This window comes from Tinamus guttatus, unplaced genomic scaffold, assembly GCF_059628265.1.
Source record: "Tinamus guttatus ecotype Peru unplaced genomic scaffold, ASM5962826v1 Tinamus_guttatus_pri_ptg000019l, whole genome shotgun sequence".
In the NCBI taxonomy this organism is placed as follows: Eukaryota; Metazoa; Chordata; class Aves; order Tinamiformes; family Tinamidae; genus Tinamus; species Tinamus guttatus.
In genome coordinates this window covers 142581-155095 of record NW_028288553.1, presented here as the reverse complement: position 1 = coordinate 155095, position 12515 = coordinate 142581, and the positions used below count along the sequence as shown (strand labels likewise).

General features: G+C 63.5%; 1 protein-coding gene across 1 annotated transcript; it reads left to right on the top strand.

The window, feature by feature from the left end:
• Positions 1-1613: 1613 nt before the first annotated feature.
• LOC104578143 (B-cell receptor CD22-like) lies at positions 1614-11349 on the top strand. The gene is made up of 12 exons (XM_088524322.1): positions 1614-1647; positions 2186-2605; positions 3416-3760; positions 6831-7091; positions 7800-8060; positions 8944-9243; positions 9435-9698; positions 10034-10133; positions 10352-10427; positions 10502-10659; positions 10756-10813; positions 11167-11349. Exons 1-12 carry the CDS (start codon positions 1614-1616, stop codon positions 11347-11349), a joined length of 2460 nt encoding a protein of 819 aa, XP_088380448.1.
• The last annotated feature ends 1166 nt before the right edge of the window (positions 11350-12515 follow it).

Sequence of the window (12515 nt, the reverse complement as noted above, 5' to 3'; positions counted from 1 at the left end):
CTCCCGGACCCCCAAGGACCCCCCGTCCCCTTACCACATCCATCTCCTTCTTCATGTCCTCCAGTCTCTCCTTCTTGCACTGCCCCCGGCTCTTGGCTGCCCCCTTGGGGGTGCTCCAGGATCCCATCTCGTAGCTCTCCTTGAGGGGGGCAGGGGTCAAGAGGGCGGGGCTGGGGGGCCATGCCCAGCCCTTCATCCAGCTCCTCCTCCATTGTCCTCCTCCATCATCTTCGTCCATCTCATCCTCCTCTTCCTTATGTTCTCCATCATCTTCCTCCCCCATCTCCTTCCTCTTTCATCTCCTTCCTCCTCCATCTCCTTCCTCCCCCATCATCTCCCTTCCCCATCTTCTTCCTCATCTCCTTCCTCCCCATCTCCTTCTTCCCCCATCTCCTTCCTCCCCCATCATCTTCCTCCCCCATCTCCTTCCTCCCCATCTCCTTCCTCCCTCCTCCTCCTCCTCCTCCTCCTCCTCCTCCTCCTCTCACCTCCTTCCCCATTTCCCCGGTCACTCCCAGTTGCTCTCGGTGCCACCAGCTCCTGCGGGGCCTCCCCTTATAAAGGTCCCACCAAGGTGACCAGGCCCGGACGCCTGGGCCCCTCCTGCTCATGGTGGGAAGGGCACCCAGGGCTCCTTGGGGGCGGCGAGGAGCCCAGATGCCTGGGCCCTTTGTGGGGCGTTTCCCGGACGCCTGGGCCCCTCCTGGGGGTGGAGGGTCCCGGACGCCTGGCCCCTTTTGGTGGACTGGGGACACCCGGACGCCTGGGCCCTTTCTTGGGTTTTCCCGAACAACTGGGCCCTTTTGGGGGGGGTTTCCCAGACGCCTGGGCCCCTTTGGTGGATTGGGGACACCCGGATGCCTGGGCCCTTTCTTGGGGTGTCCCGGACACCTGGGCCCTTTATGGGGGGTTTCCCGGACGCCTGGGCCCCTTTAGTAGGTTGGGGCTTCCCGGACGCCCGGGCCCCTCTCCCCTCAGGCCGCCCTTGGCCCCTCTTCCCCCCCTCCCTTTATCAGGGCCGGTGTTATCAGGTGGAGGCAGGGGAGGCCCTGGACGCCCGGGCCCTTTTCCTGCTGCTCGTTGATGATTAATTCCCAGTATCTTATTGGCCTCGTTCCCGCCACCGACGGCCCCGCCAGGAGCCCAGTCACCCCTGCCAGGGGCCCAGGCGTCCGGGCGCCCTCGTTCCCCCGCCCTCCAAGGGACCCAAGTGTCCAAGGGGCCCAGGTGTCCGGGCGCCCTCATTCCCCTTGGAACGTCTGGGCCCCTTGGGGGGCACCCAGCTCCTTTGGAAGCAGCCCGGATGCCTGGGCCCGTTCTGGGTGGCCCGGACGCCTGGGCCCCTTCCCCATTAACAGAAGGGAAGTGGGAACAACCTGCGGGGGGGGAGGGGGTTGGGCCCCGGACACCTGGGCCCCTTGCGAAGAGGGAAGGAAATGAGCTCGAGTGAGCACGAGCGAGGGGGGGGGCCCGGACGCCTGGGCCCCCGGTGCCCCAGAGGGGTGGGGAGGAAGTTGGGGCCGGGTTGAACCCAGACGCCCGGGCCCCTCTCAGACGCCGGGGCCCCTTCCCGGACGCCGGGGCCCCTTGCTCATCCTGGCAGCACCACTCAAATGCGGCTCCTCCTCATCCTCCTCTTCCTCCCGGGTAGGGACCTTCCCCCGCCACCGCCCCGGACGCCTGGGCCCTTCCCGGACTCCTGGGCTCCTTCCCGGAGGCCTGGGCCCCTTGTGGAGGGCTGGGGATGGAGGGGGCACCCGGACACCTGGGCCCCTTCCTTGGGGTCTGTGGGGGGTTGCAATGGTGGGGGCAGGAGGGGAGGGAGAAGCCCCTGGACGCCTGGGCCCCTGGTGGGGTTGCAGTGGGGAGGGGGCTGCAATCAGGTGCCTGGGCCCCTCCCGGATGCCTGGGCCCTTCCCGGACTCCTGGGCCCCTTCCTGGACTCCTGGGCCCTTTCCCGGACTCCTGGGCCCTTTCCCAGTCTCCTGGGCCCTTCCCGGACTCCTGGGCCCCTCCCGGATGCCTGGGCCCTTCCCAGACTCCTGGGCCCCTTCCTGGACTCCTGGGCCCTTTCCCAGACTCCTGGGCCCTTCCTGGACTCCTGGGCCTCTTTCCCGGACTCCTGGGCCCCTCCCGGACTCCTGGGACCTATCCCGGACGCCTGGGCCCCCTCTGTGTCCCCTAGGCTCCCGCCCCGGGTGCCCAGAGCCTGTGTGGGCCCCGGCGGCTGTGGCCTCGTGGCCGGGTGGCTGCGTCCTGCTGCGGTGCCGCCTGCACCACTGCGGGGGCCCCGGCGTCCGGGTGCCCCCCAGCGTCAGCAGCCTCCGCTGGTACCGTGATGCCACCTACAACCGGGGCCGCCGGGACTACCAGGGCCGCCTGGTGGCCCAGTGGGACCGGGACCCCCTCGGGGACAGAGGCTCCGATGGGGCCGATGGCGGCGGCGGCGGCGCCCCGGGTCGGGCCCGGTTCTGGGGGGCGCCCCCGGGCGACTGCACCCTGCAGCTGGACGGGCTCCGCGAGGACGACGGCGGCGTCTACGGGCTCCGCGTCATCGCCTCCGGGGGCTTCCGCTGGATGCACAACGTGACCCTGAGCGTCACCGGTGAGAGGGGCCCCGGCGGCCGCGAAGGGCCCAGGAGTCCGGGGAGACGAGGGGTGTTTGAGGGGGGCCAGGGGCTTTGCTGTAGTTGGGTCTTGGGCCCCCTATAGGGCTTTGATCCCTTTATTTCAACTTATTTCACTCTTTTAACCTTATTTCACCTTATTTCACTCTTATTTTGCCTTATTTTATCTCATCTTGCCTTATTTCTCCCTTATTTCACTCTTATCTTGCCTTATTTCACCCTTATTTTCCTTATTTCACCCTTATTTTGCCTTATTTCACCCTTATTTTCCTTATTTCACACTGATTTCACCTTCATTTGCCTTATTTTGCTCTTATTTCACCTTATTTTATCTCATTTTGCCAAGTTTCACCCTTAGTTTGCCTTATTTCCCCTTAATGCCACTCATTCACCCATAATCCCACCCTTATCCCCCTCATTCCACCTTAATTCCCCTTAATTCCAGCTTAATTCTGCTCATTCCTCCTTAATTTCACACTTAACCCCCTCATTCCATCCTAATCCCCTCAATTCCCCCTTAATTCCACCTTAATTCCCCCTTAATTCCACCTTAATTCTGCTCATTCCCCCCTAATCCCACCGTTATCCCCCTCATTCCCCCTTAATTCCCCCTCTGGGCGTGGGGTGGGCCCAGGCGTCCGGGCGGTGGCGCTAGGGGGCGGGAGGGGGGATTTTTGGGTCCCTTTTCCCCTTTTTTTAACCATTTTTTCCCTTTCCCCCCCCCTTCCCCCTCATTTTCTTCCCTTAATCCCCCCTTTTTCCCCCCTATTCCCCCCTTCGCCCCCCAGCCCACCCCCCACCGCCGCTGCTGGCCCCGCCCCCGGCCCCGCCCCTCGCGGGCGTCCCCACCGCCATTGGCTGCTGGCTGCCCCACGCCTGCCCCGCCCCCCCGGGCGCCGCCAATCCGCTGCTCTCCTGGGAAGGCCCCGCCCTCGCCGCCGCCGCCCCGGGCCCCGCCCCACCCTGGGCCCCACCCTCCGAGGGGCGGAGCTGGGGAGGCCCCGCCCCCGTGGGCGTGTCCCTGGCGCTGGACGCCCCCTCGTGGCGCCTGGACGGGGCCCCCGCACGCTGTGTCCTGCGGGGGGGGGCGGGGGGCACCCTGGCCACGGCCGAGACCGTCCTGCGGCTGCGCTGTGAGACCCTATGGGGGCCATGGGGGACATAGGGGGCGTTGGGAGACCCTATGGGGGCCATAGGGGACATAGGGGGCGCTGTGAGATCCTATGGGGGCATAGGGGACATAGTGAGACCCTATGGGGGCCATAGGGGACATAGGGGGCGCTGTGAGATCCTATGGGGGCCATAGGGGACATAGTGAGACCCTATGGGGGACATAGGGGACATTGTGAGACCCTATGGAGGACATAGGGGGCGCTGGGAGACCCTATGGGGGACATAGGGGGCGCTATGGGGCTATAGGGGGCTGTGAGACCCTATGGGGGACATAGGGGCCATAGGCGAAATTGTAAGAGCCTATGGGGGACATAGGAGGCGCTATGGGTCTTTAGGGGGTGCTGGGAGACCCTATGGGGGACATAAGGGGCGCTATGGGGCTATAGGGGGCGCTATGGGGCTATAGAGGGCGGTGGGAGACCCTGTGGGGGACATAGGGGACATTGTGAGACCCTATGGGGGCTACAGGCGTGCTGTGAGGCCCTATGGGGCTATAGGGGGCAGGAGGGACCCTATGGGGCTATAGGGGGCCGGGGGTCCCTATGGGGGACATAGGGCGCACTGTGAGCCCCTATGGGGCTATAGGGGGCGGGGGTAGCCTATGGGGCTATAAGGGGCGGGGGGGAGCCTATGGGGGGCTATAGGGGCAGGGGCGGAGTATGGGATCCCTATAGGGGCCATAGTGGGCGGGGGTTATGGGGGTATAGGGGATTCCTATGGGGGCTACAGGAGGCGCTTTGAGACCCTATGGGGCTATAGGGGGCAGGGGGAGACCCTATGGGGGACATAGGGGGCAGGGGGACCCTATGGGGTACATTGGGGTAGGGAATATGGGGATATAGGGGTTCCCTATGGGGGCTATGGGGGCTATAGCAGGTGATATGGGGTGGGCATGGGGGGTATAGGGGGACTATGGGGGGCACAGGGGGGCATAGGGGCTCTAGGGTTTCCTATGGGAGCTATGGGGGGGTCATGAGGGGTACTGGGGCACTAGGGCTCCCTATGGGCCTATAGGAGGCAGGGGAGGTGGGGTGCGTAGGGGGTTTGTGGGGCTCTAGGGGGTCCCTATGGGGGCTATAGGAGGGCTATGAGGGTCTATGAGATCCCTATGGGGTCAATAGGGGGTTATGGGGCTATATGGGGTCCCTATGGGGTCTCTAGATGGTTCCTATGGGGGCTATGGGGGGCTATGTGGAGCTATGAGGTCTCTATGGGGTCTGTAGGAAGGCTATAGGGGATCTCTAGGAGCACTATGGGGGGATATGGGGAAATACGGGGTCTCTATGGGGTCTATAGAGGGTCTCCAGGGGGCCTCTAGGGGATATAGGGCTCTCTGGGGGGTTCTATGGGGTCCCAATGGGGTCTATAGGGGGGGTAGAGGAGGGTTATGGGGGGCTATGAGGTCCCAATGGGGTCTATAGGGGGCCAAAGGGGACCTATAGGAGGGTTATGGGGGTTATGGAGTCTCTCTGGGATCTATGGGGATCTCTAGGGGGACTGTGGGGGGCATAGGGGGCCTCTGGGGGCTATGGGATCCATATGGAGTCTCTAGGGGGTCTATAGAGGATCTATAGGGGGATTATGGGGTCTCTATGGAATCTGTAGGGGGTCTCTAGGGGGTCTCTGAGGGGGTTATGAGGGGATATGGGGGTGATATGGGGTCCCTATGGGGTCTCTGGGGGGGCTCTAGGGGATCTATAGGAGAATTATGGGGGTTATGGGGTCTCTAGGGGATGTCTAGGTGTATTGGGGTATCTATAGGGGTTTACTGGGGGGTTATGGGGGCTTTGGGGGGATTTGGGGGGTTATGGGGTATCTCCACGGGGTCTATAGGGGGTCTATAGGGGTTAAGGGGTCTTTAGGGGTCTGTATGGTGTCCCTATAGCTCGTTATGGGGCGTATTGAGGTGTCTATGTAGACATAATGTGGGGTAATGAGGGGGGATATAGGGGGTTATTGGGGGTCTATGGGGGGTATGGGGTCTCTATGGATATATAGGGGGTCTCTGTGGGGCCCTATAGAGGGTCGTGGGGGGATATTGGGGGCAATGGGGTGTCCATGGGAGGTTAATGGGGAGTTATGGGGGGTATTGGGGGATATAGGGGGATTATGTGGGGTCTATAGGGGGGTCTATGCTGGACTTATGGGGTCCCTATGGGGGTTATGGGGGATACGGAGGGTATCAGGGGGATATGGGGGGTATTGGTGGGGCTAGAAGTCTCTCTGGGGGCACCTATAGGAGTTCCCCCTCCATAGGAGTCTATGGGGGGCATATGGGGTCTATAGGGGTGTATGAGGTCCCTATGGGGCCTGGGGGGCTGTATGGGCTATGGGGGGTCCCTATGGAGACTCTCTGGTGGGGCTAGAAGGTCCCTGTTGGGTGACCTAGAGGAGGTCCCTATGGGGTCCATAGGTGTCTATGGGGTTCTGTGGGAGGATGTGGGGTCTATAGGTGTCTATGGGGCATATGGGGTCCCTATAGGGTCTGGGGGGCCGTATGGGCTATTGGGGCTCCCCATGGGGACCCTCTGGTGGGGCTAGAAGGTCCCTCTGGGTTGACCTAGAGGAAGTCCCTATTGGATCTATGGGGGTCTATGGGGTCTATAGGGTTCTGTGGGGGCATATGGGGTCTATAGGGGTCTATGGGGGATATGGGGTCCCTATAGGGTCTGGAAGGCTGTATGGGCTATTGGGGGTCCCTATGGGGACCCTCTGGTGGGGCTAGAAGGTTTCTCTGGGTTGACCTGAGGAAGTTCCTATTGGATCTATGGAGGTCTATGGGGTTCTGTGGGGGGATATGGGGTCTGTAGGGGTCTATGGGGGGGTATGGGGTTCCTATGGGGTCTGGGGGGCTGTATGGGCTATTGGGGGTCCCTAAGGAGACCCTCTGGTGGGGCTAGAAGGTCTCTCTGGGTTGACCTAGAGGAAGTCCCCATTGGATCTATGGGGTCTATAGGGTTCTGTTGGGGGCTGTGGGGTCTATAGGGTTCTATGGGGAGATGCCCCCAACATGGGGCTCCCACCCCCCAGACGCCCCCCAGGAGCCGCACGTGGAGGTGATGCCCCCTTCGCCGGCCATCGAGGGCGGGGAGGTGACGCTGACGTGTGGGGCCAGCGCCAACCCCCCGCCCCACGGCTACGCCTGGACCTTCAATGGGGCCTCCCTGCCCCATGGCGGCTCCCGGCTCCGCCTGGCGCCCGTGGGCGCCCACCATGGCGGCACCTACAGCTGCGAGGCCACCAACGCCGTGGGGACAGCGAGGGCCAGCGGGGTCCTCCTGGACGTGCTCTGTGAGTGCGGCGCCCCATAGAGCCCCATGGCGGGGTCTCCTGTGCCCCATAGAGCCCCCATGGCCAGCTCTCCTGTGCCCCATAGAGGCCCATGGTGGGGTCCCCTCACCCCATAGAGCCTCCATGGTTGGGTCTCCATTGCCTCATAGGTCTTTCATGGTGGCGTCTCCATTGCCTCATAGATGCTCCACCATTGGGTCTCCTGCGCCCCATTGATCTTCCATGGTTGGGTCTTCAGCACCCCATAGATCCTCGATGGTGGTGTTTGCATCACCCCATAGATCCTCCATGGTTGGGTCTTCCTCACCCCATAGATCCTCCATGGTTGGGTCTCTACCTCCCACACATCCTTGCCATGATTGTCCATCGCCCCATAGATCCTCAATGGTTGGGTCTCAACCACCCCACAGATGCTCAATGGTTGAGTGTCTATTGCCCCATAGATCCTCCATGGTTTGGTCTCTGCCCCATTGATCCTCCATGGTTGAGTCTTCAGTGCCCCATAGATCCTCCATGGTTGGGTCTCCACCTACCCATACATCCTCACCATGGTTGAGTGTCCATTGCCCCATAGATCCTCAATGGTTGGGTCTCCATCACCCCAAAACTCCTCCCCACGGAGGTACCATAAGTTTCAGGAGGTCCCTGGGTCCCGATCGCCCCCACTGGGACCTGTCTCTTCCCTGAACCCCTCGCTCTGCCCCACAGATGCCCCCCGGGAGCTGCATGTGGAGGTGACGCCCCCTTCACCGGTCATCGAGGGCAGGGAGGTGACGCTGACGTGTGGGGCCAGTGCCAACCCCCCGCCCCACGGCTACGCCTGGACCTTCAATGGGGCCTCCCTGCCCCATGGCGGCTCCCGGCTCCGCCTGGCACCTGTGGGCACCCGCCATGGGGGCACCTACAGCTGCGAGGCCACCAACGCCGTGGGGACAGCGAGGGCCAGCGGGGTCCTCCTGGACGTGCTCTGTGAGTGCGGCGCCCCATAGAGCCCCATGGCCGGCTCTCCTGTGCCCCATAGAGCCCCCATGGTGGGGTCTCCCTCACCCCATTGATCCTCCATGGTTGGGTCTCCATCCTCCCATAGATCCTCCATGGTGGGGCCTCCATTGCCCCATAGATCCTCAGTGGTGGAGTCTCCAGTGTCCCATAGAGCCCCCATGATAGGGTCTCCTGCGCCCCACAGATCCTCAACGGTTGGGTCTGAATCACCCCATAGATCTTCAGTGGTTGGATCTCTACCACCCCATATATCCTCCGTTGTTGGGTCTCCATTGCCCCATAGATTCTCCCCATAGGACTCCCATAGAGACCCTCAGGAGACCATTACCTTCATCACCCCATAGATCCCCATATAGGACCATAGGTCTCCACAGAGACCCCCATAGAGACCCACATAGAGACCGCATAGCCTCCCCCATGACCCCCCCATAGAGACCCCATAGATCCTCTATAGATCCCCCCATAGGGACCCAGGACCTGCCCCAGAAGGCCCCAGTGACCCCCTGTAGCCCTCTATAACCCCCTATAGCTCCCAACACCCTATACCTCCCCATAGCCCCCTATAACCCCCAATGCCCCCCATAGCCCCCTATAACCCCCTATAGCCCCTAATGAGCCCCTATAGCCCCCAGTGCCCCCCCGGGACCACCAGGACCCCCCTGACCCTCCCCCATTTCCCACCGGGGGTTTCCAGGCCCCCCCATTCCCCAATGGGAGTTTCAAGCCCCCCCCCCCCCCCCGCCAAATTTCCCCGTGGGTTTCAAGACCCCCCTCATTTCCCTCCATCAATTCCAGCCCCCCCCCCCATTCCCCAATGTCGGTTTTCAGCCCCGCCCCCCTTTTCCTGCAGCCCCCCCCCAGGGCGTCCGGATCGAGCGGGACCCCCCAGGTGACGTCACCGCGGGGGCGGGGCTGCGGCTCCGCTGCGCCCCGGCGGGGGGCGCCCGCCCCCCCGTCACCGACGTCGCCTGGTTCAAGGACGGGCGGCCCCTGAGCCCCCCGCCCGGACGCCTGGGCCCCCCCGGACGCCTGGGCCCCTCCGAACTGGTGCTGGTGCCGGTGGCCCCCGCCGACACTGGCGCCTACGTGTGCGAGGCCCGAAACGCCCTGGGGACCGGACGCAGCCCCCCCCTGCACATCCAGGTGCTCTGTGAGTAACGGGGAGGAGAGGGGCCCCAGCGTCCGGGAAGGGCCCAGGTCCAGGGAGGGCCCAGGCGTCTGGGAAGGGCCCAGGCGTCTGGGAAGGGCCCAAGAGTCCGGGAGGCTACAAACCACCAAGCAAAGGGCCCTGGCATCGGGGAAGGGGCCCAGGCGTCCGGGCGCTCACCCCCTCCCTCGCAGTCGCCCCTCAGCACGTGGAGCTGGTGGCTGAGCCGGGCCCGGCGCTTCCGGAGGCTTCGGCCCTTTCCCTGCGGTGCTGGGCGGCTGCTTGGCCCCTTCCCGACTCCTTCGAGTGGTTCCGTGATGGGCGGCCCCTGGGCCGCAGCTCCGGGGGATTCTGGGAGCTGCGGCGTGTCGGGGCCCAGGCGTCCGGGCGCTACCGCTGCCGCGTGAGCAACCGCCTCGGGGCGGCCGAGTCCCCCGACGTCCACATCAGCGTCTACTGTAAGGGGCCCCGGCGTCCGGGCAGCGTTGAGGGGGGCCCAGACGTCCGGGTTGGGCAAGGAAGGGCCCAGGCATCCGGGTCAGATAAGGAAGGGCCCTGGCATCCAGGTTGGACAAGGAAGGGCCCAGGCGTCCGGGCGGCGTCGAGGGGGGCCCAGGCGTCCAGGTTGGACAAGGAAGTGCCCAGGTGTCCGGGTTGGACCAGGAAGGGCCCCAGCGTCCGGGTTGGGTCAGGGTGGGTCCAGGCATCCGAGTGGGTTGGGGAGGGCCCAGATGTTGGGGTTGGGGGGGTCTCAGGAGGGCCCAGGCATCCGGGCAGCGTCTCTGCCCCATAGATTCCACCGCTACCATCTTGCAAAGAACCTTCCTGGGCCTCGGCGTGGGGCTGGGTGCCCTCCTGCTCCTGGGCACCCTTGGGTGCTGCCTGTGGCGCCGGTGAGTCCTGCGGGGGGGCCCCGGCGTCCGAGAAAGGGGCCCAGGCATCCGGGAAGGGGCCCAGGCGTCCGGGGAGGGCCCAGGCATCTGGGAAGGGCCCAGGAGTCCGGAAGGTCCCAGGCATCCGGGAAGGGCCCAGGAGTCCAGGAAGGGACGGAGGAGTTCAGGAAAGGGCCCAGGCATCCGGGAAGGGCCCAGGCGTCCGGGTGTCCCCGCAGGTGGCGGCGCCAGGTGGCAGCGGATGAGGAGCCGGTTGTGGAGCCACTGGGGACCTTCTTCCTCCGCAACAAGAAGGTACCCGATGACCTCCCATCCCCCCACCTTCCTGTACTCCTGGGCCCCTTCCCGGACTCCTGGGCCCTTCCCAGGTGCCTGGGCCCCTTCCCGGATGCCTGGGCCCCTTCCCGGACACCTGGGTCCCTTTGCAGCCCCGGACGCCTGGGCCCCCATCGGGTCCTGCTGATGCCGCCCCGAGTTACTCGTCCCTGCTCTTCCTGCCCAGACGCTCGTCGGGGACCGGGGCCAGGTACCGTGTCCCTCCCCGCTGCCGGCCACATGTCACCCTGTCCCCGAGGGGCCCAGGTGTCCGGGTGACCCCCCCGTCCTGCCGTGTCCTTGCCAGGTTGCGAGGGGACACCGTGGTCTACAGCATCCTCAAGAGGAGCCAGGGGGACGGCAAGGTGACACTGTGTCTCTCCAGGTTCCCTCATGTCCCTCCATGTCCCCCAATGTCCCCCATGTCCCTCCATGTCCCCTATGTACCCCATTCCCCCAATGTTCCCAATGTCCCTCCATGTTCTCCCATGTCTCCCATGTCCCTCCATGTCCCCCAACGTCCCCCATGTGCCCCAATGTCCCCAATGTCCCTCCATATCCCCCATGTCCCCCATGTCCCTCCGTGTCCCCTAATATCCCCCATGTCCCTCCATGTTCTCCCATGTCCCCCATGTCCCCCATGTCCCTCCACATCCCCCATGTCCCTCCATGTCCCCCATGTGCCCCAGTGTCCCCCAATGTCCCCCGTTCCTCCCAGGCTCCTGAAGGTCCCGACTACGAGAACGTCCCCCCTGGCCAGGGACATGGGGACGGGGATGGACACGAGGACGGGGCCCTGCTCTACGCGGCGCTGGCCCTGTCCTCCCTGGGGACATCGCAGGGACGTCACGGGGATGGGGACACCAAGGACACGGTGGAATACGCGTCCCTGCGCCGCTGAAGGCCATAGGGGGACATTGGGGGACATGGGGAACACGCGGGGACATGGGGGGGACGTGGAGGGACATGGGAGAACATGCAGGGACATGGTGGGGATGTGGAGGGACATGGGGGACATGGAGGGACATGGGGGGCATTGGGGACATGGAGGGACATGGGGGGACCCAGGTGTCCTGGCCTGGAATGGCCCCTTCTGGCAATAAAAGTCACCTGTGGGGTTATTAAGTCTTGTGTTGGCCTGGACGCCTGGGCCCCTCAGACACTGGGGTCCATGGTGGGGTTTGGAGGCACCCCCGGATGCCTGGGCCCTTGCGCTGTCCCAGGACTCATCCAGGTCCCTGTCCCTTGTCCCCTGTCTTGTCCCCATCTTCGTGTTGGGTTGGGTTGGGTCGATTGGGTTGAGTTGGGTTGAGATGACTTGGGCTGGGTTGAGATGACTTGGGTTGAGTTGGGTTGGCTTGAGTTGGATTGAGATGAGTTGAGTTGGGAATGGGTTGAGTTGAGTTGATTTGCGTTGAGATGACTTGGGTTGGGTTGACTTGGATTGAAATGAGTTGGGTTGGGTTGGATTGGGTTGGGTTAAGATGAGTTGAGTTGGATTGAGTTGGGTTGAGTTGAGATGGGTTGAGTTGGGATTGGGCTGGGATGAGTTGAGTTGGGTTGGGAATGGGGAACATGCAGGGACATGTGGGGGACGTGGAGGAACATTGGGGACATGGCAGAACATGGAGGGACATGGGGGGGCATTGGGGACATGGAGGGACATGGAGGGACCCAGGTGTCCTGGCCTGGAATGACCCCTTCTGGCAATAAAAGTCACCTGTGGGGTTATTAAGTCTTGTGTTGGCCCAGACGCCTGGGCTCCTCAGACACTGGGGTCCATGGTGGGGTTTGGAGGCACCCCCAGATGCCTGGGCCCTTGCGCTGTCCCTGTCCCCTGTCTTGTCCCCATCTTCGTGTTAGGTTGGGTTGGGTTGAGATGAGTTGAGTTGGGTTGGGTTGAGTTGGATTGAGTTGGGTTGAGATGAGTTGGGTTGGGTTGAGTTGAGTTGGATTGAGTTGGGTTGAGATGAGTTGGGTTGGGTTGAGTTGGGTTGAGATGAGTTGAGTTGGGTTGAGTTGAGTTGGGTTGGGTTGAGTTGGGTTGAGATGAGTTGAGTTGGGTTG

What these genes read in the sequence shown, in the direction of transcription:
- LOC104578143 (XM_088524322.1), top strand. Translation starts at nt 1,614, where the DNA reads ATGCGGCTCCTCCTCATCCTCCTCTTCCTCCCGG. An exon ending in CGTCCACATCAGCGTCTACT is followed by an intron (nt 9,699 to 10,033) that starts GTAAGGGGCCCC and finishes TCTGCCCCATAG; the next exon opens with ATTCCACCGCTACCATCTTG. An exon ending in GGAGCCAGGGGGACGGCAAG is followed by an intron (nt 10,814 to 11,166) that starts GTGACACTGTGT and finishes CGTTCCTCCCAG; the next exon opens with GCTCCTGAAGGTCCCGACTA.